The sequence below is a fragment of the Pinus tabuliformis genome, chromosome 8 (assembly GCF_031772625.1).
Source record: "Pinus tabuliformis cultivar Carrire ecotype Pingquan chromosome 8, CPIR1, whole genome shotgun sequence".
NCBI classification, from domain to species: domain Eukaryota; kingdom Viridiplantae; phylum Streptophyta; class Pinopsida; order Pinales; family Pinaceae; genus Pinus; species Pinus tabuliformis.
In genome coordinates this window covers 1,308,678,703-1,308,705,586 of record NC_142294.1, presented here as the reverse complement: position 1 = coordinate 1,308,705,586, position 26,884 = coordinate 1,308,678,703, and the positions used below count along the sequence as shown (strand labels likewise).

The 26,884-nt window shown below is 38.4% G+C and overlaps 1 protein-coding gene across 2 annotated transcripts; it reads left to right on the top strand.

Moving 5' to 3' along the window:
• Window positions 1-23,367: 23,367 nt before the first annotated feature.
• Window positions 23,368-26,560, top strand: LOC149240289 (uncharacterized). Of its 2 annotated transcripts, XM_089373672.1 has the most exons (2): window positions 23,368-23,826; window positions 23,964-24,092. In XM_089373672.1, the coding sequence occupies exons 1-2, from the start codon at window positions 23,488-23,490 to the stop codon at window positions 23,970-23,972; spliced, it is 348 nt and encodes a 115-aa protein (XP_089229798.1). In that variant the 5' UTR covers window positions 23,368-23,487; the 3' UTR covers window positions 23,973-24,092. The 2 variants fall into 2 exon arrangements, with proteins under 2 accessions (XP_089229798.1, XP_089229797.1); XM_089373671.1 differs by having other exon boundaries at window positions 23,378-26,560.
• The last annotated feature ends 324 nt before the right edge of the window (window positions 26,561-26,884 follow it).

The window sequence follows — 26,884 nt, the reverse complement described above, 5'->3', positions numbered from 1 at the left end:
CATATTTCTTCAAAATCTGCTTGAGATACTTGGTTTGAGATAAAAGGATTCCTCCTTCCTTTTGTTGGATTTGCAAACCAAGGAAATATGTCAGTTCTCCTAGCAAGGACATTTCAAATTCTTTCTGCATGACCGAGGCAAAGCTTTGACTCATAGCTTCTTCATTGCTGCCAAAAATAATGTCATCTACATACACAACAAGTATTAGCAATTTGTCATTTTCAACTTTTATATACAGATTGCTATCTGCTGAACCTTTTGAAAAACCTTGTTGATGAAGATATTTGTCCAACCGGTAGTACCAAGCCCTTGGAGCTTGTTTGAGACCATAGAGAGCCTTTTTCAATCGGCATACAAGATTTGGATCATTTCCAAGAATGAACCCATCTGGCTGTTCAATGTACACTTCTTCTTCCAAGTCTCCATTCAGAAAGGCTGATTTCACGTCCATTTGAAATACTTTGAAGTTCTGAAAACTTGAGAGAGCAAGGAACATTCGGATGGCCTCAAGTCTTGCAACAGGAGCAAAAGTTTCTTCAAAGTCTATTCCTTCTTGCTGCGCATACCCTTTACAAACAAGTCTGGCTTTGTTTCTAATTACTTCTCCATTTTCATTCAATTTATTTTTGAAGACCCATTTTGTTCCGATAACATTCTTATCCTTTGGTCTAGGAACCAGCTCCCAAGTGTTGTTCTTTTCGATTTGCTCAAGTTCTTCATCCATTGCTTTCACCCAACATTCATCTTTGCATGCCTCTTTCACATTTTGTGGTTCAGTAGAGGAGAGTAATGCCAAATAGCTTGAAGCTTCTGCAACTGTTCTTCTAGTTTGTATACCTGCTTCTTTCTGTCCCATGATCTGAGATTCTGGATGGTTCTTCTGAACATATCTGGATGGAGTCTTTTCTTCTATTCTTGTTCGTTCTTCTGCTTCTTCGTGAGGTTCTTCTTGAGATTCTTCTTGAGGTTCTTCTTCTTCATCATTCTGTCTTTGAGGGTAGCTTTCATCTTCTTCGATGTCTTCACGATGTATTTGCCTAGGAATGTATCCCTTCTCATCAACCACTACATCAATGCTGTCAACAATTCTGCCAAGTCTTTTATTGTAGCATTTGTATGCTTTGCTATGTGGAGAGTAGCCAAGAAGAATGCCTTCATCTGCTCTAGGATCAAGTTTGCCAAGCTGCTCATCAGTATTCTTGATATAGCATTTGCTCCCAAAGATTTTGAAGTGCTTTACCGAAGGAGTTTTACCACTCCAGAGCTCATGAGGAGTTTGAGTGCTGTTCACCCGGACATTTGTCTTGTTGAGAATAATAACCGCAGCATGTGCAGCTTCACCCCAGAAAGTTGCGGGAGTTCCTGATTCATCAAGCATAGCACGAGCCATTTGTTGGATTGTTCTGTTCATTCTTTCAACAACTCCATTTTGCTGAGGAGTTCTAGCTGTAGAGAATTCTCTCCTTATCCCATGTTCATCACAGAAATCGAAAAATTCATTTGAAGTAAATTCCCCACCTCTGTCGGATCTGAGGCACTTAATTTTGTGACCTGATTCATTTTCAACCAAGGCTTTGAAGGATTTGAATTTTTCGAATGCTTCATCTTTGTGCTTCATAAGTCCTAACCAAACAAACCTGGAGAAATCGTCAATAAATAATATCAAGTATTCCTCTCCTCTAGGTGTTCTTTTCCTGAATGGTCCACATACATCTGTATGTACTAGCTCAAGAGGCATGCTAGCTGATCCTTCTTTCTCTGGAAAGTTAGTTCTGGTTTGTTTTCCAAACTGACATGATCTGCATATGGTGTTGTCAGGAATTTTGATATCTGGAAGATCGCGAACTGCCTGATATTTGCATGCTTTCCTTATTTGTGAGAAGCTTAGATGTCCCAACCTTCGATGCCATAACCAGTGCTCTTCATCCTTGCTTAGATAGCATTGTTGTTGTCCTTCTTCAAATATGTATAGATTATTTGGAGTTCTTTTCCCTTTGAGAACTGTTTTACCTGTATCAAGATCACGAACAAGACATCCATTTGATCTGAATATAACCTCGGTTCTTTGATCACACATCTGGCTGACACTTAGTAGATTATGCTTCAATCCATCAACATACAAAACATTTCCAGCCTTAACATCTTCTTTTAAAGGAGCAATACCTTTTCCTTTTATAGTTGCAGGAGTATCATTTCCAAAAGAGACTTTCTTTCCCTTTTCTAAAATAGAATAAGACTCAAGTTTTTCTTTATCACCTGTCATATGCTTCGAACATCCACTGTCAATGTACCATAGATTTTCCTGTCCTTCTGCATAAAATGCTATCCCACATCTTTCTGTTTGAGGTTCCTTTATTCTCCATGTTTTGGTGCCTGAGGCTTGTTCCTTTTTCCGCTCTTGTTCCTTTCTTTCCTGAAACCTGCTCCTGCATTCAGAGTCTTCATGACCAAAATTATTGCAAATAGAACATTCAACTTCATTTTCAAGAGCCGAAAAGTTGTTATAGGTCCTTTTTGTAATCCCTGTCATACTTCTTTGTTTTTGAGCTTCCCTAGTCATGATTGTTTTATACGCAACACATTGAGCTGCTTTGTGACCAAAGTTATGGCAAGAAAAGCATTGTCCATTGAAGAAGCTTCTGCGGTTATTGAATCTACCAGCCAACTGATTGTAATTTCTATTTTCATCTATTCTTGAACCAAATTGAGAAGATTTTACCTGTGGCTGGTTGTGGCTTTTGTTCACCCTTAAGCTGGATTGCCCCTGATAGTTTCTGTTTGAAATTTGTCCCTGCTTTACCTGATGATCTTCATTGTGCTCTTGCTCATTTCTTCTTGCTGCATCAAGATAACTTTTTGAAGTGGATGCTTGAGAAGTTTCTCCATTATAGCCCAGACCTGTCTTATTTAGTGGAGACCGCTGCACACTGATAATCTCATCCAAAGTTTCAGATCCTTTGACAAACTTGAGATTAATAGCTTTTGTTTTCTCAATTTCTTTTCTAAGACCAACAATTTCACCTTCTAATTTTTCAAGATGTTTTTCCTTTTCATCAATTTGAAATTGTAGAGTATCAATGATCATGTTCTTTTCTTCTATACATCTCTTGAGTCTAGTAATTTCATCATAAAGGTTATCCACATCTACAGCATCCTCATAATCATCATCTTCAAATGCCATTAACAACTTATATTTATTACCTTGTTCATCTTCATCACTGTTTGATAAGCCATCACTATCTTCATGGGTGTAGTAGCTTTTCTTATTTGCACTTTGTTTCTTGTTCCATCTAGCTGGTTCCTTTCCTTTATCCTTATAAGGACATTTTGCAGCATAATGACCTACTCTTCCACAAGCAAAGCATTTGAAAGGTAGCTTACCTCTGAACCTTCCAGAACCCCTTTGAAGATTTCTGACAAAATTTGATTCTTCTTCCTCTTCTTCTGGAACATGGCTTGCTTCATAGTAATCTTCTTTGCCTGATGCCTTAAAAGCAGCTTCCCTTCTGTCTGATGGACCTCCCTTTCTCATTTCATAAGCAGTTAGAATTCCATGTAGCTGAGACATAGTGAGAACACGGAGATTTTCTTTTTCTTCTATTGCAGATACTTTAGATTCAAACTTGGGGGATAATGATCTTAGAATCTTTTGAACTACTATAGCCTCTTTTATTTCTTCACCCAAATTTTTCATACAATTAACAATCTCATCTACCCGAAGAAAATAATTAGCCACACTTTCATCATTATACATCTTGAGAGTCTCATATTGAATCCTGAGAGTTTGAAGTTTAGCTTGTTTTACCTGTTCATCTCCTTCATAGCTCGTGATCATTTTGTCCCATATCTCTTTTGCTGATTTGAAGTGCATTACCTTCATGAATTCTGTTTGGGATATACTTCCTAATAGAGTACTGACTGCTTTTGCATTTGTTTCATACTTCTTTTTCTCAGCTGGATCTGTAGGAGTAGCTGAAGGAAAAGCATAGCCTGTTTCTACAATGTCCCAAACTTCTGTACCAAGAGATTGAAGATATGCAGTAACTCTTACCTTCCAATAATTGAAGTTTGTCCCATCAAAAACCGGTGGCCTGATTGATGCTTCTCTCTCGTAGTTGCTCATGATGAACGATCTACCTTCAAGCGATCAAGCTTTTCTGAAGGACCTGCTCTGATACCAATTGTTGGAAATAATACTGAGAGGGGGGGTGAATCAGTATTATCTAGCAATTTAACAAATCTTCCTTATTTGATCTTTTGAATTATTCTTGCATATCAGTACCATAAAATAATGAGCATGAATAAAGAAAATAGACAGTCACACCAAAGAACACAAGATGTAAGGTGGAAACCCAATGTGGGAGAAAACCACCTGCTGCAATATGTCTCTATCTTCTTTCAAATTAGAAACTCTTTTTACAATGGTTTTGTACTGGTGCAGTCCTTTACCAGTACGCAGGCTGCAACCTGCAGAGAGCTACAACTCTCTCTCTTTTTCCAGTCTCTCCTGGAAGGGAGCTACAACCCCCTATTTTTTTTTTCATACAAGGACCACTTTTCATAAATTTTCAAACTGGATCCATAAGCATCAATTGATCATCAAGTGTAAGAGAATCACCCAATCAACTGTAGTAACCAGATCAACAATAATAGGACCAAACCCAGAACACAACAATGATAAACAAGGATTTTAAGAGAAGGAAGCACCCTGCTCAACTGCCAGCCTGAGTCCGGACTCACCCTGTTCAACTGCTAGCCTGAGTCCCTGGACTCACCCTGCTCAACTGCTGGCCTGAGTCCCTGGACGCACCCTGCTCAACTGCTAGCCTGCGTCCCGGACGCACTCTGCTCAACTGCTAGCCTGCGTCCCTCGCACTGAGTCTATTGAACTGCCTGCGTCCCGGCGCACCTGAACCCTTCCTCCACCTGCGTCCGGCGCACCTGAAACGCTTCGCTCCTGCGTCCCGGACGCACCTGAACCCTTACTGCACCTGCGTCCCTCCGGGTAAAGATGATTTCAAGACTTTAGAAGTAACCCAGACAATCAGATCTACAGATCCGATCATGCGCCATAGAGATCACAGTCCATTAGAAGATTCGCCCTCATAGATCTGGACTAGATCTCACCAAAAGATATTCAACCAAAGACGATGCTCAATCCAAATGAACTCCTTTGCTTTATATAGGCAAGCTCCTCCCCAAAACATGGAACAATACCACGAGCCGACACCATAGAAACACAAAACCGTCGGCTAGATACCACACAAGAAACCCCCACGTGCTTTTCTCTGCCTTGAAATGTGTGCACTGGGTGGACGCACCCCCTGAACGGCTGGCCTGCGTCCCTGGACGCGGGTTCTGCATGGTATACCTGCGGGGACGCACTTTCTGAACAGATTGCCTGCGTCCTTCTTAAAAATAGAGAGCTGATCATCAAGAATAGTGATCTACCACCTGAATGGGTTGCCATCAAGGACAACACCTAAATCATAATGCCAACAATCTCCCCCTTTGGACTTGATGGCAACCTCATGATCTTCAGCTTCATTCTCCCCCTTTGACATCAAGGGCAAAGGGTATGCTCCCCTACGCTGATGCTCCTCCAGATCTGCAACAAATAACCAGAAATCCACCATGAAAGAGATAGAGACATATTGCAGCTATTTCCAAGATCTCCTTCTCCATAATGCCAACAATGCATTATGTGCTCCCCCTGAGCCTATACCGCCAATAAGAAGATGTTCAACAATAAGATGATGCATCAACAACCCCCAGCTTTTGCCTGAGGTATTCAAAAGTGTCCCTGGGCAACGGTTTGGTGAAAATATCAGCAACTTGTTCCTTAGAAGGAACATACTCCAACTTGACCTTCTGTTCAAGTACTTGTTCCCGGAGAAAATGGTACTTGATTGGTATGTGCTTGGTTTTTGAATGCATAACCGGATTCTTTGAGATGCTGATTGCACTTGTGTTGTCACATAAGATAGGGATTGGAGTTGTACAAGTGATTTGATAATCCTGCAAAGTCTGCATCATCCAAAGGAGTTGGGTGCAACAAGATGCAGCAGCAACATATTCCGCTTCAGCTGTAGATAAGGCAATTGAGCTCTGTTTCTTGCTGAACCAAGATACCAGTCTGGAAACCATAAAGAACGCACCACCACTTGTGCTTTTCCTGTCATCCACGCTTCCGGCCCAATCTGCATCTGTATAAGCATGAAGAGTGAGATCTGTATCTCTAGGATACCATAAGCCATAATTTTGAGTCCCTTGAAGATATTTGAAAATTCTCTTCACTGCCTGAAGATGAGTCTCCTTCGGATTTGCCTGAAATCTTCCAACTATTCCAACTGCATGCATGATGTCCGGTCGGGTACCTGTCAAATATAGTAAACTTCCAATCATAGATCTGTAGGTTGGTTGATGTACTGCTGCAGATTCATCATTTGCACTGAGACTACATCCTGTGACCATGGGTGTACATACTGGTTTTGCATCTTCCATGCCATATTTCTTCAAAATCTGCTTGAGATACTTGGTTTGAGATAAAAGGATTCCTCCTTCCTTTTGTTGGATTTGCAAACCAAGGAAGTATGTCAGTTCTCCTAGCAAGGACATTTCAAATTCTTTCTGCATGACCGAGGCAAAGCTTTGACTCATAGCTTCTTCATTGCTGCCAAAAATAATGTCATCTACATACACAACAAGTATTAGCAATTTGTCATTTTCAACTTTTATATACAGATTGCTATCTGCTGAACCTTTTGAAAAACCTTGTTGATGAAGATATTTGTCCAACCGGTAGTACCAAGCCCTTGGAGCTTGTTTGAGACCATAGAGAGCCTTTTTCAATCGGCATACAAGATTTGGATCATTTCCAAGAATGAACCCATCTGGCTGTTCAATGTACACTTCTTCTTCCAAGTCTCCATTCAGAAAGGCTGATTTTACGTCCATTTGAAATACTTTGAAGTTCTGAAAACTTGAGAGAGCAAGGAACATTCGGATGGCCTCAAGTCTTGCAACAGGAGCAAAAGTTTCTTCAAAGTCTATTCCTTCTTGCTGCGCATACCCTTTACAAACAAGTCTGGCTTTGTTTCTAATTACTTCTCCATTTTCATTCATTTTATTTTTGAAGACCCATTTTGTTCCGATAACATTCTTATCCTTTGGTCTAGGAACCAGCTCCCAAGTGTTGTTCTTTTCGATTTGCTCAAGTTCTTCATCCATTGCTTTCACCCAACATTCATCTTTGCATGCCTCTTTCACATTTTGTGGTTCAGTAGAGGAGAGTAATGCCAAATAGCTTGAAGCTTCTACAACTGTTCTTCTAGTTTGTATACCTGCTTCTTTCTGTCCCATGATTTGAGATTCTGGATGGTTCTTCTGAACGTATCTGGATGGAGTCTTTTCTTCTATTCTTGTTCGTTCTTCTGCTTCTTCGTGAGGTTCTTCTTGAGATTCTTCTTGAGGTTCTTCTTCTTCATCATTTTGTCTTTGAGGGTAGCTTTCATCTTCTTCGATGTCTTCACGATGTATTTGCCTAGGAATGTATCCCTTCTCATCAACCACTACATCAATGCTGTCAACAATTCTGCCAAGTCTTTTATTGTAGCATTTGTATGCTTTGCTATATGGAGAGTAACCAAGAAGAATACCTTCATCTGCTCTAGGATCAAGTTTGCCAAGCTGCTCATCAGTATTCTTGATATAGCATTTGCTCCCAAAGATTTTGAAGTGCTTTACCGAAGGAGTTTTACCACTCCAGAGCTCATGAGGAGTTTGAGTGCTGTTCACCCGGACATTTGTCTTGTTGAGAATAATAACCGCAGCATGTGCAGCTTCACCCCAGAAAGTTGCGGGAGTTCCTGATTCATCAAGCATAGCACGAGCCATTTGTTGGATTGTTCTGTTCATTCTTTCAACAACTCCATTTTGTTGAGGAGTTCTAGCTGTAGAGAATTCTCTCCTTATCCATGTTCATCACAGAAATCGAAAAATTCATTTGAGGTAAATTCTCCACCTCTGTCGGACCTGAGGCACTTAATTTTGTGACCTGATTCATTTTCAACCAAGGCTTTGAAGGATTTGAATTTTTCGAATGCTTCATCTTTGTGCTTCATAAGTCCTAACCAAACAAACCTGAAGAAATCGTCAATAAATAATATCAAGTATTCCTCTCCTCTAGGTGTTCTTTTCCTGAATGGTCCACAAATCTGTATTGTACTAGCTCAAGAGCATGCTAGCTGATCCTTCTTTTTCTGGAAAGTTAGTCCTGGTTTGCTTTCCAAACTGACATGATCTGCATATGGTGTTTTCAGGAATTTTGATATTGGAAGATCGCGAACTGCCTGATATTTGCATGCTTTCCTTATTTGTGAGAAGCTTAGATGTCCCAACCTTCGATGCATAACCAGTGCTCTTCATCCTTGCTTAGATAGCATTGTTGTTGTCCTTCTTCAAATATGTATAGATATTTGGAGTTCTTTTCCCTTTGAGAACTTTTACCTGTATCAAGATCACGAACAAGACATCCATTTGATCTGAATATAACCTCGGTTCTTGATCACACATCTGGCTGACACTTAGTAGATTATGCTTCAATCCATCAACATAAAAACATTTCCAGCTTTAACATCTTCTTTAAAGGAGCAATACCTTCTTTTCCTTTTATGGTGCAGGAGCATTTCAAAAGAGATTTCTTTCCCTTTTCTAAAATAGAATAAGACTCAAGTTTTTCTTTATCACCTGTCATATGCTTCGAACATCACTGTCAATGTACCATAGATTTTCCTGTCCTTCTTGAAATGCTATCCACATCTTTCTGTTTGAGGTTCCTTTATTTCCATGCTTTTGGTGCCTGAGGCTTGTTCCTTTTTTGCTTTGTTCTTCCTTCTTTCCTGAATCCTGCTCCTGCATTCAGAATCTTCATGACCTTTCTATTGCAAATGAACATTCAACTTCTTTTTCAAGAGCCGAAAAGTTGTTAAGGCGATTTTGTAATCCCTGTCATTGCTTCTTTGTTTTTGAGCTTGATAGTCATGATTGTTCATACCAACACATTAGATGTTTGTGACAAATTATGGCAAGAAAAGCATTGTCCATTAAGAAGCTTCTGCGGTTATTGAATCTACCAGCCAACTGGTTGTAATTTCTATTTTCATCTTTTCCAAAAACCACAAATGAGAATCATTTTACAATAGAAGTAGGTTGTCCTTTTGTTCACCCATAATTTGGAAGAAAAGTGATAGTTTGTGTTTGTAATTTGTTTCTTACAAGGATTTCATTTGTTTGTTCCTATCCACAACTACATACAAATAATCATGACCTTTTCTTGATAAAGGAATACCTCCTACAAAATCCATAGAAACACTCTCCCATGGACGTGAAAGCACTAGAAGTGGTTTGTAAAATCCTAGTTTCCTATTACTTACTGGCTACACATAATGAACAACCTCTGATAAATCGTGGCACACTTTCAAGCATACGAGGCCAGTAAATACCTCTGAAGATTTGCCACTATTTTACTTACACCGAAATGTCTAGCAATGTAGAAGTGTGCGCTTCCATTGTGACATTTACTCTCTCTCCCTGTGGAACACAAAGTTTTCCCAAATTACAACAGATAACATGTACATGGTAGTCTAATTCCTCAAATTGGTGGCCTTGACTCAAGTTTGAATATAACTTGAAAGTCAGCATCATGTGCATATTATTCAACATAACTTCATGGAAAAACATAATGATTCTTGAGTAACACATTAACAACCGTCTATTAACATATCCAACTCTTTATATTAATACCTTCTTTGTACCTGATTACCAAGTGGAATTGTTGCAAGAATCCCATCCAACGAAAGTGCCTTGATTGTTGCAATTTTGTTTGAGATTGTGATATTGCAAAGGTTGATGATCGGTGTGAATAATGGTTTCTTTTCCCATTAACTAATGCTTCCATTTCTTCACACTTTGCCCCAATGCGTAAAGATCTTTATCATATGTAGGATAGTTAATAACAACACCATTAAAAATATCATAATGAAATGAAATGGGCTTACCATGATGTAAAAGAACTGCACCCATGGTGTAGTCACTTGCATCTATTTGTATTTCAAATGGTTGTTTCAAATCCAGTAATGCTAAAATTGGGGCTAAACTAATCTTTTGTTTTAAAGAATCAAATGCTTTTTTTTGTTTGCCTCCCCACTAGAATACAACCTTCACGTTGGTCAAAGCATGTAGTGGAGCTGCTATGGAAGAGAAACTGGCAATGAACTTCCACCAGTACTGCACTACTCCCAGAAAACTCCTTACTTCTGTGACTAATTTGGGCATTGAATTCACAATGACTGAAACTTTAGAGGGGTCAATCTCCAGCTCACCTCCTCCAACTATGTGGCCCAAATACACTAAGGAAGTTTTCACGAATTCACATTTAGACATCTTTAGAAATAATTGTTCTTTCTTTAAGACATCCAACACTTTCCTCACATGCTTGACATGCTCTTCTCGTGATTTGTTGAATATAAAAATATAATCTAAATAGACAATTACAAACTCATCAAGAAAGGATCTTAAAACATCATTCATAACTCTCATGAATGTAGCTGGAGCATTGCAAAGACCGAAAGGCATAACCAGCCATTCAAACAATCCCTATTTGGTTTTAAAAGTAACCTTCCAAATATCTTCCTCATCTATTCTAACTTGATGATATCCACTTCTCAATTCTAATTTAGTGAAATATTTTGCATGCTTCAACTGATCTAGAAAATCATCTATTCTGGGCAATGGGTATCGATTCTTTATGGTAATTTTATTCAAAGCTCGATAATCTACACACATGCGCCAAGTTCCATCTTTCTTGGGTACCAAAACAATTGGTGAACCACATGGCGAAGTAGAGGGACAAATTACACCTTTATCTAACAATTCCTGGACTTGTTTCTTAATTTCTAAACTTTCCATAATTGACATTCGATACATACCGATATTTCACAATGGACAATCTTGTTGTAGCTGAATTTCGTGCTGAATTCCCCTTTTTGGTGGCAACCCTTTGGTTCTTGACACACATCTCCATATTGATTGACCACATCAACCAATTCAGCTTTCAACTTCACGTCACAACCTGCAAAGGGTTCACGCTCCGTGTCATTCTTCTGCTTGATCATAAGGAGCATAAGATTTTTACTGGAATTGACCAATCGCTTCATTTTCCCTGTGCTTGCTAAAGATAGATTAAGCTTTCTACAATGGGCTCTCACAATATACTCCACTCCATCTTTGAAAAAATGATATTTGTTCTCAAATTCTATGGAAAATGACTTTCTGGTCATATAGATATGGGCTTCCCAACACAATTCAGAAATATCCAGCAAGACTACATCTAATTCGACTTCATCAATGAAATTGGCAGTAATAGCAAACCTGAAAACGCATTTCCTTGTGACCTAAATATTTGCATCCTTGGTTATCCAACCCAATGGATATCGTTTATGGTGAGGCACAATTTCCAAATTCAACTTCTTGGCCAAGTTTGTAGAAATTAAATTTTCCTGGGATCCACTGTCAAGCAACGTATCAATGTTGGTGTGTTTGGAAATAATTCTGATATGGAACAACTCAATTATGTTTTCTTCATTTGAACCATTGTTGGAGTTATTTGTTGCGCTGGTGCTTGCCACGGCTTCCTCTTTGCTTGTTTTTGCCACGACTTTTCCTTTAGTGACTGTGGCTGCAATCTTTGTTTCATCACCTGAGTCGGAACCCAAGTCTTGTTGTTCAACAACGTTTGTCTTTTGTTTCCCTTTATTGTTAAATTTCTTCGGTCTTAATTCAGGATGAAGCTTCCAGTAATGTGCTTCATCATGGACCTCTTTGGAACAATTCTTGCAGACGAGTTTCTCCCCTTCTTTCTTAACAGAAGCATTTTTCTTCTACTTTCCTTTAGATTTCTTTCCTTTTTCACCACCCCGGAATGGCTTCTTCTTACCTTCTTCTTGTATGTTTTCCCCTCTTGCTTCGAGGTGTGTAGCTTGAACACATACCTCATCAATATTCGTGGGATTAAACATAAGAATGGTGTGTTGAAGATAGTTATGCAAACCTCCTATGTATTTCAGCAAATTATCTTGTGACTGCAAGTATACTTCTAGCATAATAACTCTTCTCCTAAACTCCTGAGTATACTCTTTCACATTTTGACCTTTTAACTATCTGGAATTTTTCCAATTCATGATAGATTTTTGCATATGAGCTAAAGGGTAGAATTGTCCTTTTATAACATCAATGAAATCAGACCAAGTAATAGAGATCTTACCATGTTTTTGATCTCGTCTTGAGTTCTTACTTTCCACAAAATGAGTGTTGCACCCTCCATTCTCAATGAAGCCAACTGAATTTTGATATCATCCTCTTGAATATTTTGAATCCTGCAATAGACCTCCAACTGACGAATCCAATCATTAAGCTTCTCTACATTCACTTCACCATTATACATGGGCAACTCGAATTTAACATTAGTTTTAGAAAAGGTGATTTACTAGTTCCTTTGGAAGAATGATGATGAGTATGAGTAAGGGTTGTATTAGTGGAAGAGTGTGAAGATGCTTGTGAAGAAGAAGATGAAGAAGATGGTGGAGAGGGTGGAGGTTTGTCTCCATTCTCATTACCTCCTTTTCCATTACCTCTTTTTCCATTACCTTCTCCTGAAGAACCTTCTCCATTGGGAGGTTTGGAACTTTCTCCTTGCAATCTGCTATTCCTCTCTTCATAAAGGACCTTAACCATCTCATATATCGAAAAAATCCTTTCTAAATTCCCTTTCATCATCGGTCATGGTAGGTTCTCCTTCAAGAGACATGGTCTTTGAAGACTCAACTGCAACTTCTGCAATGTTGTGCATGGAATCCCCCCACAGCATGTTTTGGGGCGCAAAGCCCAAGTTTTGGTCAAATGTATTGCATGACTCTGGGAATTGCGGGTGTGGAGCGCGAAGTATAGGTTAAGTCATAGGGTTGTCTGCCCTAAAGTATTGTAATGTAATGCAAAGTCATGTCGGCCTACCCATGGTCCGCGAACCATGGGATTGTATAAATAGAGTGAGGCTCTAAGTTGTAAAAAGGAGCGAAAAATAAAGAAGAATATGAATGGATCGAGCATAGGGTAAGAGTCTAAGTGTATTGGGCCGTATTAGTAGGAAGAGGCTCTACAGCTAAGTGTGCAGAGGCCTAGTAGAATCCGCAGCTGAGTACGCGGAGCCCTGCAGCTGAGTGCGCAGGGCGGTGTCAAGTCTGTAATCTTGATCGAAGAATAATAAAGAGAAGATTGATTCCTATTTCTGTGTATCTGCTTGTGCATTGCCTTCTTTACATTTATATTGTTTTATTTATCGCGCACACTGATATGATTGTTGAATATGTTGTAATAATCATTAGTCTTACACCAATAAGTTAGGTAATCAAGTAATAATAGATCAAATAGCAAGGGACTTGGGTATTATATGGGTTGCGCCCCGAGTAGGGCTGCGCGGAAGCAACATCACAGGTTGCGAAGGAATAACAAGTGCGCATAGCGACGTGCGCGTAGGGTCCAACCGCGGACCGCCAGAAGCTCATCAGACATCCCCAGGGTGCAGAAACCTAGTTCTAGCACCCTCCCATACTACTTCGGCTGAGACCTCAGTCCGCGCTCTGCGGACTGTTGCCGAAAGGGCCAGTAGTACCGGGATTTGCTTGGCTAAATCACCTCTGAACCTGGGTCAAGCCCATACAAGCCAACATGCAACTTGAGGATGTACTGGTGTAGAAGACTTTGGCAACCTTTCTCTTCTTCCACTTGATCCAACTACAGGGCTTTCAACCAACTTCCCTTCTCCTCTTTCGAGTTTTAACCTTGTTAACATGACACAAAACTAGCAAACAATACTCCTTCTTTGCACAAGCAAATCTAGTAAGAAAAAATCAGTTCTTTGATACCAACTTGATCTGAAATGGAGCAGATTAGTAATGCTATGCTAATTCCCCATTCAGAATAAAACCCAAGATGATTATCATTTGCTTATCAAGTGCTCAAGGATTCACCATTTTTGCTTAATTAACTAATTCCCATGAGAGTTTCTTATGTAAATGTTATAAACAAATTAACATAAAACATATGCTGAACAACAACAAAATAACAGCAAAGAATATCAAAATACAACACATAACACAAAGATTTGATGAGGAGTTCACTCCTCCTGGGCTATGTCTCCTTGGTCCAACTTCCAATGCTTGGGCCTCTCTATTATGCTCCAAATTACAACAAAAGTGTGTTTACAATGCTCAAATGCCTCTCAAACCTGTCTCAATGAGTTCAGAATAGCCAAAACAGCTAGAATTGACTCTTTTTTGTAACCCATTTGGATAAGAATTGAAGAAGTTATGACCTCTCCTAGTTCTCCCACTATTCGTTCTACAAATTGCTCCAAAACCGATAAGAACCCATATTTTCGCTCCAAAATCCGCTAACTGAGCAAGAATTTTTCCGCGCGGCAGGCCATGACCTGTCGGTCGATCTTATCGAAAATCGCAATCGACAAGTGCTGCGGGCTTATGATATGTGAATAAAACGGGTGGTTTTTTATTGCGATATCGGCAGACCCGACGACACTATAAAATGGAATCGATAAATATATCGCATCCGGGAACTTATCGCAATCAGTGGAGAACCAATGGGTAGTCATAAAATGGGACTTTGTTTTTTGCAAAGTGCAATTTCGATCTGCGATCCATCGCATCGCAATCTGGGTACGTTGGGGGTCGATTTCCGTAGTACTTCCCTTCGCCGATCTGCGATTTGTGATATATCGCATCGCAACCCTTCTCTACTCGAGGGCCGATTCTATAACACCTTTCTACCTGCGACTACAATATGCAGGGGCCAATGGCGGCCTGCCACTTGGCGCATCCTCATTCGTTGAAGACCTTTCCACATCATCCAATCCTGCCATGTAGACAAGTCAAACTTGAATTTTGACTTGCTCTAACTTCTGCATACGAGCTCGGATTTTAGTGTCGTTCACATCATTGGATTCAGAATGATGAGCTCTTTGATCTGAAGCTAAGTTTAACAAAATTATGACACTTTGATTTTTTAGCATAATTTTGAGCACCTGATTAGTACCACGCCAGTTAACTTAAGATTCACTCCCAAATAATTCATGCATGTCAATTTAGATGAAGACCCAGTTAAGATTAGAGTTCAGGGACAGTGTACTATCAGTTGTGTAATTTTCCGAGGTATACATATGGTGCATGCAATCAGTTGAGGACCTATGTTTGGATTGTGCAGTTATGGAGAGTGGATTTCCCATTAAATATGGGTTGATTCCTCTAGGAATTACGCAAGTAAGTAGGGGCTTGGTAGGCAAGTAGAATTGGTTAAGTGTTGGCATGAGTTGGCTTGTGAAGTAGAGAGTTAGATTGTACTAGTGCATGAATTGTTCAGGATGAACAAGCATTGTATTTTCTTCTTAGATCTTCTGGTTAATGCAATATAGATAGTCGAAGTTTTTAGTAGTTGCTTTCCCTAGAGAAATATTGTGTTATTTGCGATTGATATTCTTCCTCTTTCTGCTTATTGTTTTCATCGATTAGTTTTGGTTTCCGCTGAGAAGATTAGAGTAGATTCTTGTCTTGTGTTTTAGCATATCACATAAGTTGTTGAATCTACAATAAAAATCTACAACAATAAGTTGTGGAAGCAAACTTTCAAGCACATTGTCATCTTTGGGTAATTGGCCCATACTTGATATTCAAAAAAAACACCATGGTTGACTAAAGAGCCAATTTCATAGTTTTGTCAAAGAAACATGTAGTATTCCTCCAAAACCAAGGTCCATGTAGGAGGCTTTGGATTTTTGAAAAGTTTTGGGTAGTCTTACTTATTTAATGGTTCATTTTTTAGTTGCCAAATAACCATTGTTTGAGCAAATCTTATGGGTGGATTTTACCAACATTTATTTATTTTATTAGAGGAATCGACAAGTAGGCTAGGGTCGATTCTTACTGCTACCACTATATCTCTAGGTGCCTACATATGCCCCTACTGATATGAGTTGTTGCATGCCACCATCATGTTTGGCATCCCTATTATCAAAGGAAATAATTTGTGGTTGATGTTCCCATGAAGTCTACTTCATAGATATAGTATGGATAAGTTATTATGCATTGTGAGTCTAAATGTTATAGACCCAAGGACTACACTGACATGCTAATTATTATCGTTGAAAAAGCCAAGCCTAAACCGACCAAGTCCATCAACAACAAATTGATATCTTTGTAACAACTTGTTGATCTATAATATAGAAAATTGTATTCTCGAAACGTAGGTTAATTGGGGGAATTTGAACCTTGAATTTTATAGTTTACATAATACTTCATATCACAACAATTATTAATTGAGTTGTCCTCGGGGGATTTTATTAAGAAATGAGGACATGGGGTGAGCGTTGATCCACTTATGTGTGCATCGGCCACAAAACTATTTGATATGGTCTCTCTGGGTGCAACCACACATTCAATTGATACCTCAAGGTGCCCCCATGGCCCTATATTAAGCCCTCATTGAAATTGAATCTTACCCAATGGTGAAAAACTCCTTGCTTTCCACCATTGAATCCAACCCCTTTGAACATGATTTTACCAACATAATAAACAATTTAAATATGCTTTCTATATCAAATACAACTTGCTTTACAATAGTGATTTAAATTAACTTCCACACTAAATTCCATAACTTATCTCATTGTGTATCTTTTGCACAAATCTCCTAATTCCAATTCCTTAGTAATGTCATTCCACTTAATTCATTTTAACTTATAAAATAGTATTATAATTCAAAAAATAGCAAAAAAAAGAAAAAAAAATTGTAAAGCAAACTCTTAAAATTAATAAAATAAAAATAATAAAAACATCCATAAAAAATATTTTTTTTATTACTAATAAATTAATTGCAAAATGATTATATTTATTTATTCAATCTTTCACTCGAACGATAAAATTTTATGGGTCTCATTAAATACAACCAAAATGTTTGCTTACTCATCAACATTATTTCTTTGGCACTGTTAATATTAACATTCTTTCGTCTTAGGGTTTGATATGGTTCTTATTTTTTAACTCATTATTTGAAGGTGGATTCACTTTTGTGGGTTGTGAAAGAGTTAGGGATGAGTGTCAAGGTAGGAGGGCTACCCCCTTTCCCAAATATAGTGGCAGGAAAATCAATTCAAACAGGGGATAAAAGTAACCCTCTGGAAGGAAGTAACCCACTGGGAGAAGTTTTGGGTTTCAATAGTCTCCTATTATTGGCGATAAATGACAAGCGAGTTTACGAGGGCAATGCATTTCGAAGGATCCTCAAAACCCTGGATTTGTAATACCCCCTACGTGCTTGGAGGATCACCGTAAATATATGCGTGATCATGCTTTCATATGTAAATTTATTGGAAATTGGCCTTCTAAGAGAGAATTGGAGAGGCAGATCCAACAAACATGGAAACCTAAGGGTGAAGTAGACTTACGATTGTGGCCCAAGGGTTTCTTTACAGTCATTTCTGTGAACTTGGAGGATAAAGCTAGGATTTTTGAGGGAGGGCCTTATTTCTATAATAATGCAGGTCTATATATCAAACACTAGGAAGCTTGCTTTAATCCAGATAAAGAGGAATTTTTGGTGGCGCCGGTATGGGTAAGACTTTATTCTCTTCCTGTGATTTCTAGATTCCTGAAATTCTAGAAGGTATTGGGCATGCTTTGGGGCATTTTGTAAATATTTCAGAGGTGACTAGGAGGGGTAAGAACATGTCTTACGCTCGTTTATGTGCAAATATGAATATTTCACAACCTTTGTCGGAATCTATAGAGTTGGATTACCAAGGTGAGATTTGGACCCAAACACTGGATTACAAGCATGTACCTTTTTGGTGTCGACATTGCCATGTGCATGGCCATTTGTTTTAGGACTTCTCATTGTAAAGGAAGGATCAAACTCTTAGTGGATCAGTAGGAAACGATGGGTTTATGAGGATTATTACAAGATGGTGCACCCAACGTGGTCAAAATACACATACCTTGAACTTGGGGGATAAGAATACCTTTTCAACCTTGGAGACAATGGAGGAGGACTCTAACATCTAGGATGACACTCCTATTTCTGATCACACTTTGGAATCCTCGCAAGAAAAGCAACCCCAAAAGTGGAAATTACCATAAGTGGTTATTAATTATGAAGAATATGATTACTTTGATTTACCTGGAATTGAGGAAGTCATTTTGTTGGAAAAGAAAAATTTGGAAGAACTTTCAGGAGAAGAACGAGCTTTGTTTGGCTTTTTGAATGATTGGGCAGAGCAGGACTTAGTAGAATTGTCTAAGGAGAATGAGTAGCAGTATGTTGTAATTTTTATTAATTGGAAGACCAAAAGGAGGCAGTCCTCTAGAGAAGGTCAAGGGGTTCATTCTATTCAAGCTTGAAGGAGAAAGGGAAATATATTTTGATGAAGGAATTGTCAAAATATACCAAAAAGAAAGGTCACAAATATAAAAGGGAGACGCTACATAATACATGGGAGGAGTTAGTGAACTCCGGCCAAGTTAATGCTATCCCAGAGGTTTTTTCCCCATCACAAAAATATTATCATGAATATTTTATCATGGAACATGAGGGGGTTAAATAGCAAAGGGAAGCAATGATGCCTCAGGGATAGGTCAGGATGGAGAAACCAACAATTGTAATCTTTCCGGAAACTAAACTCCTATGGGAGACACTACTACCAATTTATGAAAAATGTTGGAAAGGGTGTCAAATAATGGCTCTCGACGCGTGGGGTACTGTTGGTGGTTTGGCAATTTTGTTGAACTCTTTAGAAGTAGTTTTTTAGGTTTGGATGACCTGTCCACAAATATTAACTAGTAGGTTTCATTATCTCGGAACCAAAGAGCTCGTCTCTTTAAAAGCAATGTATGGTCCTTTGATGGCAGGGCATATGCTTAATTTTTTGGAAAAAAATTGGCGACTAAGAGGTATGTTATAGATTCAACGTGGATTGTTGGCGGGGATTTCAATCTAATAAGATATATGAAGGAGAAAAAAGGAGGAATTCAAAAATTAGACCCAGAATTGGCCTCTTTTGACAGATTCATTAAGAAACTGCAATTGGTAGATATTCCAACTATAAATGGTTTTTATACTTGGAAAATAGACGAGGAGGATGACACCAAATTGCAAGTTGGTTGGATCGATTTTTCCCCTATGAAGAAGTGTTGCATAAGGATATTTTTGTCGAAGCAACAATATTACCATGTCTTGGGTCTAATCACTGACCGATTAGGCTAGAACTGGATTTGAAGGAAGCTTCATGGAATCACCCTTTTCAATTTGAGAGCCTTTGGTTGTGAGTGTCTGGTTTTGTGGATCTACTAAAAAAATGGTGGTTGAAAATTGTTGTGAGAGGTAAGAACAAAATGCACATGTTCCAATTAAAGCTCAAGGCTTTGAAAACCCATATCAAATTATGGAATAAACGTGATTTTGGCAACATTTTTGAAGAACGAGCTTTATTAGAAGATCATATGCGAAGGGTTGGACAACACATGATTGTAGAAGGTTGATCTCTTGAACTAATCATAAAGGAAGGTCTTACCCTCCATAAATTGGAACAAAGATGGCACTAGGAAGAAATCCTTTGGAAACAAAAATCTAGAGTTCAATGGCTTAAGGAGGGTGAAAGGAATTCTAAGTTTTTCCACAACTTGATGTTACAAAATCATCATAATAACTCGATTTTTTCCATTATTGGTGATGATGGGGACAAAAGGCTTTTGCATGCAGAAATTGAAAATGACTTGGTTCGATATTATCATGATATTTTGTCAGAGAATTCTCATAATCGACAATCAACTATTAATTCAATCCTTCACTATATCCATCGACTTATTATTAAGGAACAAAACCTAGCTCTCATCTAACCAATATCGATCCAAGAAGCGGAGATGGTTGTTATGGAAATGTCGTGCAATAAATCTCCAGTTCTGGATGGTTTCACCTCATACTTTTTTAAAGAATGTTGGGGGTTTATAGGTATGGAGATTCATGAATTGGTGGAGGATTTGTGCCAGACACAGTGGTTGTGGGAAGGTCTTAATGAAACGTTTTTAACACTTATACTGAAAGATGGACATTCAGAGGAGCTTAGTGGCTTTCGGCTTATTGCCATGTGTAATGTGATTTACAAAATAATCTCTACAATAATCGTGAAATTTCTGAAGCCATTACTTCCATAGTTAATTTCTTTGGAACAAACTGGCTTTGTAGAGGGACGACAAATCTTAGATGGTATAATTACTGCATATGAAATCATTCACTCCCTTAGAGCATCCAAATGACTAGGTATGACGATTAAAATGGATTTGTTTAAGGTCTATGATAGAATCAATTGGGATTATTTGTTACAAGTTTTATCTGCTTTTGGGTTTTGAGCGCAGTGGATCTCATGGGTAAGTTCTTTTATATCACCTCCCTTTTTCTCTATTTTGGTTAATGGATATGGGTCTTATATCTTCAAATCTTCAAGAGGTTTGTGGTAAGGTGATATTCTATCACCTTCTCTTTTCATTTTGGCCATGGAAGGGCTTCAGAGATTTTATAGTAAATTATGTTCAATGGGTCACATTTTTTGGTTACGAATGTTTGGAGAAAATCTATCAATTACACATCAACGATTCATTGATGATGTTGTTCTGTTTTTTCTGCCTACTCTAAAGGAAGTGAAAGGAATATGGTGAATCCTATAGACCACCATGGTGGCTTCAGGAACTCTAGTTAATAAAGACAAGACCAACATTTTCTATTTTAATTGTCAAGATTCTATTGAGAGTGATTTGACTTGAATATTGGGATTTTGTGAGGTTTAGTTACCTTCTAAATATTTGGGTCCAGTTGGAAATACCTTTTATCTAGAATATCCTTGAAAGTTAATAATTGGTATTTCATGCTCTCAATTTTGCAAGAAGATTGGTTCTTACTAAATCAGTGTTGTAGCCATTACCAAATTATCAACTAGTTGTGACGCCAATCTCGAAAACATCCTATAATAGGCTTCAACCCTTGTGGTGTGATTTTCTTTAGAGAGGTTCTACTAAAGCTAGAAACTAGGCACTTGTAGGTTGGGATAAATTGATCAAACCAAAATCTGCTAGTGGATTAGGGTTACGGGACCTTGAACTAGTCAGTAAAGCTTTGGGTATGAAAATTTTGTGGCTTTGGGTTAAGGAGGGTCATGAATTATGGAAGCACATATGGCTCCGTAAGTATGTCCCCATTGGATAAATAGGAGGATCGATTGCGCTTTGATGGTAATATTCCAAGTTCGGGTATTTAGAAGTGGGTGCAGGGTTGTAAGGATGTAGTGAGAAAACATGCTTTCTAGGATATAAAAGTAGGGGAGACAACTTTTTTTTGGGAGGATGTCTGGTAGCAGTTACCTTCTTTGGATGATAAAGATAGTCTTTGTTCTATTAATTTTTTTACCCACTCATTAGGTGCAGTGAGGGTTGCTAATTATTGGAAACCTCTGGAGGATAATCAATTATGGCGACGGTGGAAATACAAAGATGATTGGCCTCCTACTTCGACTACACTACCATGGGAGGATCTTAAAAATACACTAGAAGATAGACATATTAGGATTTCTTAGAACGATAATGTTTTATGATGGGTTCAACAACCAATAGGATCCTTTTCTCTAAAAGAGGCTTACTCCTTTATTGCAAAATTTTTGAAAATGGAGAACGTAGTCTTGTGGTCTCGAATATGGGCTAGAATGTGGTGGCCAAAAATTTCTACCCTTTTATGATTACTTGCATGGGGTCGGGGCTTCTTACTTGGGATCGTATTCACAGAAAGGGATATGAGGATCCATCCTTATCTTTTCTTTGCTTACAGGTTGAAGAGACGGTAGAACATATTTTTCTTTCATCTCCTTCTCTCCTCATATTTTTGGCATGGAGCGTCCATTCTCAGAGAATATTAATATTATGTTGGATCAATGGTACCGCCAGAAATTTAAGAACCCTATTATTTCTCATGATTGGATGCTTGCACTAGGTTTTATTCTTTGGAACTTATGGAAAGAGAGGATTTTTCAAATTTTTTGCCCAAAGAATCAATCAACTTTGGTGCTCAAGGATTTGATCATATTGAATGTTCGAGAGACCATTCTTGCCTCTCCTTGGTCTACGGATAATTGGCAGGTGGAGGATTCTGAAGCAGTTATCATGAAAAACCTCAATTTGGATTCTTCAATGATCCCTTCTTCACTTCCATCGACAAAAGCATTTGTCCTTCAATTTCTAACTCCTATTCTCCACCCTTGAGCTCCTTTATCAAGATGAGCTTTGATGGGGCCTCCAAAGGGAACCCAAAAGTTGCAGGTTGTGGAGGGATTTTCCGGGATGAAAATTCTCGGCCATTGCAAAAATTTTCGATTTCTTGTGGGATTGCAACAATAATTTAGCTGAAATTTTGGTTGTGGAGAGAGGCCTTATTATTGCTATCCGAGAAGGTTTCCAATTATTGCAAGTGGATGGTGATTCTTAGGTCGTAATTCAATGTATACAAAAACTTTTGAACGAGAAACTTGTTCATAAAATAGTGCATTACTGGAGATTGGAGGATGTCGTTTTTAGTATAAATAGTTTGACACCAAAGTTCAATTACATTATTGCTCATCATACTCGACATGGAGGGAATAGGGTGGAAAATTTATTAGCAAATTTGGGGTGCAAGTGTAAGAACTTTAATTTGAATGAATCACGGCCTTCAAATAATACACATACTGAAATTCATCTTATAAAACATAAGGTGGATGCAAACAAAACTTCTTTGTCTGGATATCTCCCGATGAGAGTGCCATTAACTAGTCCTAAGTGGTTGATGTTTTTGTTGTTACTTGTGTACTGAGCGAAGTGGTTGATAGCCTCTCACAAACTTGCTATGTTCTATGGCTTTAGTAACTTTTACAACTTAGATAATCCTTATATTGCTATTCTTTATGTAATCTTGTTTACAAAATACAATATAATATGATATTTTATTTTAAAAAAATTATTAACATTTTTTATTAATGTTAATATTAAAATGATTAAAACCAGTATTAAAATTATAAAAATTAATGACGCTTAAGAGTTGAAATTCATATCCTCATCCCTTTAACATTAAAATGATAAAAAATTGTAGAAAGAGACGAATGCTTGAAGCTTAAATTCCTTTTTCTTTCCTAATACCCTACCTTTCATATGTAACTTATATCTTTCCTGCCCTAATCCCCTTCCCTTTCATATAATAAACAAACATGTGTCTCTCTATACGAATCACACCAATCCTCTTTGAAGCGATTTGTTATGGGATCATATTGGAGAAATCCCTAACTTCATATTTTCAGCAATGGCCATGTTCGCCCAGTACTTGGCTTCATCTTTGGGATCTCAGCGTCACTCCCTGGCGGCAGCTGTTGCAGCACCATCTTCACCATTTCTCCTGATTATTTTGTTAAAATTATCACGACTTTCTACAACTATTGCTGATAAAGACAAGTCCACAAGCTACCCTGAAGCCGATAACACATGCCCCATTTCAGAATTCTTGCTCAACGAATGTGGGTTGTGTCAGTCTGAGCTCTCAACTATCCTTAAAGCAAGGCCATCCTTGGCTACGACGAGATCAGCTCACACGGCCCAACAAGCGGTACAGTTACTGAGAGATTCGGGATTGACAGAGCACCAGGTAAGGAAGACTATTACCAGAAACCCAGCTATTCTTTTTCTCAATGCTGATCGGCAGTTGAAACCCAAGATTGAGTTCATGAAAACATTGGGCCTTTCTGCACAAGACTTGAGAAATGCCATATCCAATGATTCCAGGTTGCTTAACGGGAGTCTCGAGAAAACTCTGCGTCCCAATATCCAGTATCTTCAAAACCTGTTTGGATCAGAGGCTAATGTCTCAAGTGTTTTCAGATTGGCACCTCTTATTCTACTACCTAAACGAAACGGGCCTGAAATTTGGGAAAAGAAATTGAAGCATTTGACAAGTTTTGGCCTCCTTGAAGATGACATCAAGGAGCTTGTTAGGAGGTACCCACTTATATTAAAAGCTTCCATGGATAAGGTGCAGAAGAACATGGACTTTTTGATGCATACTGCAGGGTTTCCTGCAAAGTTTATTTTTTCGTATCCTCTGTTAGTGTCTGGTTACAGCTTGGAGCGTAGGATGAAGCCCCGCCACAAGGTGTTGAGTGTTCTCAGTGCAATGCAACCTTCCAAGTGCCCTCCTAGTCTCCTTCCCGCGCTTTGTTTAAGTGAGCGGAAGTTCCTCGAAAAATATGTCCAGTGCAGTCCTCATGCCGAAAAGTTACTTGAAATCTACAATGGCAAGCCTGCCCTCCTCTAAAAGACTAGATATTCGGGTTTCTGTTTTGATCAGGGTTAGATTGTATTGCGTTGCTCTTCACCAAGGGATCATCAGTCTGTTATGATCCAGTGCCGTGAGGCCCACATGAGTAATGAGTGGGAACTAGTATATATAGAAGATAATCACGACACAATCAGTTCCGGTCTGGGATCTTGTTTTGGCCAGTTTTTTGTCACACCACAATCACAATCAACATGCACTATTGAAGTATGCTCAGCTGTGATTGTAATTAAAGGGTACTCAGTTGTAATACAATCACAGAGAATGCATCAGGTAAACAGGTTTTTGAAAGATGAAAAAACTCTCATCACCAGATAATTTGTTTTTTGCTAGTAGTTTTGCAACGATCATGCATTGCTCTCTCCCTTTAAAATGTGATGGGATTGATGTGAAATTCTGACTGTTTGAGTCATGGTTAACTTGTAAAAGGAAATATTCAAATCCCAAATGTAGGGACCTTAAATTTGTATGTGTTTCTACAGTACCATGATTTGATTGTTTCCAGATCAGCTATATCTATGAGACTAATCTGGAATTAACACATTTCAAATCCAAGCTAAAAATTGGACACTAGTATGCACACTTTCTCTCTGTGCTTTGTTAATGGTCTCTGTTTCTTTGCTTGGGAAAAAAGTGTGTGGTAATGACTTTTATTACTGCTAGTGGTATCAAAGACCATTCCTAGTGATAATGGAATGCGATCCATTTCAATCACGCCTCTTGTAAAGCAGAACCCTAGCCACTACTCTAAAACACAACTTCTGATGCATGATTGGCTAGGCAAAAAGTCATTGGCACATTCCGTCGTCCCAATGTGGTTGGCTGCTCACTTATCCTTCGTCCTACATTCATAGGAAGTCTGTCAACATTTTGTTACACGTGCCTTCCAAATAGCCACTTGTTTTGGATGGAACCTTACCTCTAGGGAAAGAGGCAGACCAGGTGACTCCCTAGACAGAGGAGGGATGGGAACTATTTATATGTTTGTTTTATAGGGTTTAAACTATTTGTAAATGCTTTCTTGTTGTTTTCTTTATATAATTTTGAGTTTTCAGTGCAACATCTACAGTAAGGTGTGCACATCTAAGAGGATCTGTTGCATAATTGCTTTGCCCCTTGGGATGTTGGCAAGAAGCATTCTAGAAGCCAAATGGATCAGAATCAGCAGCCTCGGATTTGAAAAACTTGGTAAGGAGTTAGCAACCATTCTTATAACGCGTTCAAATTTGCTACCTTTTGCCCCTCATCACTTGGTTGATCTTTAGGACCGTTTTTCTGAAATGGTATGAAATTTAATGATGAAATTCAACATTTTAATAAATTCAAAATTTCACCTGTCCAACACTAATCATGCCATCTTTGCTGCCAAGGCTTTTTTTAAGATATTTTCAATTGGTCAAGCTGAGAAAGATAGTGAAGCAAAAGTGAGAGTTTTCATTATAAAAAAGCTCAGGCTTTAGAGTAGGGATATCTTGGGTGAATGCTTGTATGGGGTCTGCTTGGGCCTGAGCCTGTGACGATAGGTTCTTAGGAAAGTGTTACTGTCTTATCTACAGTTAAAGAGTTTATTTTATCAATAATGTTTTTTGAAGATTTCTGTAATCTTGTTCACTACCACGCTTCCCAGTTTCTATAATTGCTTTTGCAATGCTTGTTATGATAATTTTAAGTTAACGTAAAACCAGACCAGTGCTCTAAATTTGTGTTTTGCATAGTAAAAACTATTGTTGTTATAGCTCAATCTACAGCTGTTATAGGTAAATCTGTTGTTGTTATCATAATGTTGTTATTTCAAGAACAAATTTTTATGTACTAGAGATCAGCATGTTGTTACAGAGATATTAGTTTGCTGTAGATCGACTTAGCTGTTTTGGGCTTGGCTTTTACAGCGATAGTAATAGGCATGGCAGTGCCGTCTTTGAGTCCATAACAGTTGGACTCATAACGCACGATAACTCATCCATACCATATCTATGAAGTGGACGTCATAGGCAGATCAAGCACAAATTGTCTCCTTTGATGATAGGCATGCCAGACATGATGCTGAGATGCAACAACCCAGATCACTAAACCAGAGAGATTTCATGTGTTGTCTCACCTCAACTGCCCAATACAAGTAGGCATGGACCACAGTATGGGATTGTAAATATGTGCATTGCATCAGCGTTAACCTTGACAAATGGCTTAACACTAAACTTAGACGTGTGTTAACCAAAGCAAGTGTTTTCATGGGGTTTATTCTAGCATTGCCACACTATTAAATACAACCATGCATTAGGTGGTAACATCCCACTAAGCATTTAGATAAACTTTTCTACTAATGCTATTTAATATTTACTATAAGAATACACCTGCAACGTTAGTATCTAGT

Bases quoted from the DNA above. Each gene is read 5' to 3' on its own strand.
- LOC149240289 (XM_089373671.1), top strand. From the start codon at position 23,488: ATGGCCATGTTCGCCCAGTACTTGGCTTCATCTTTGGGATCTCAGCGT.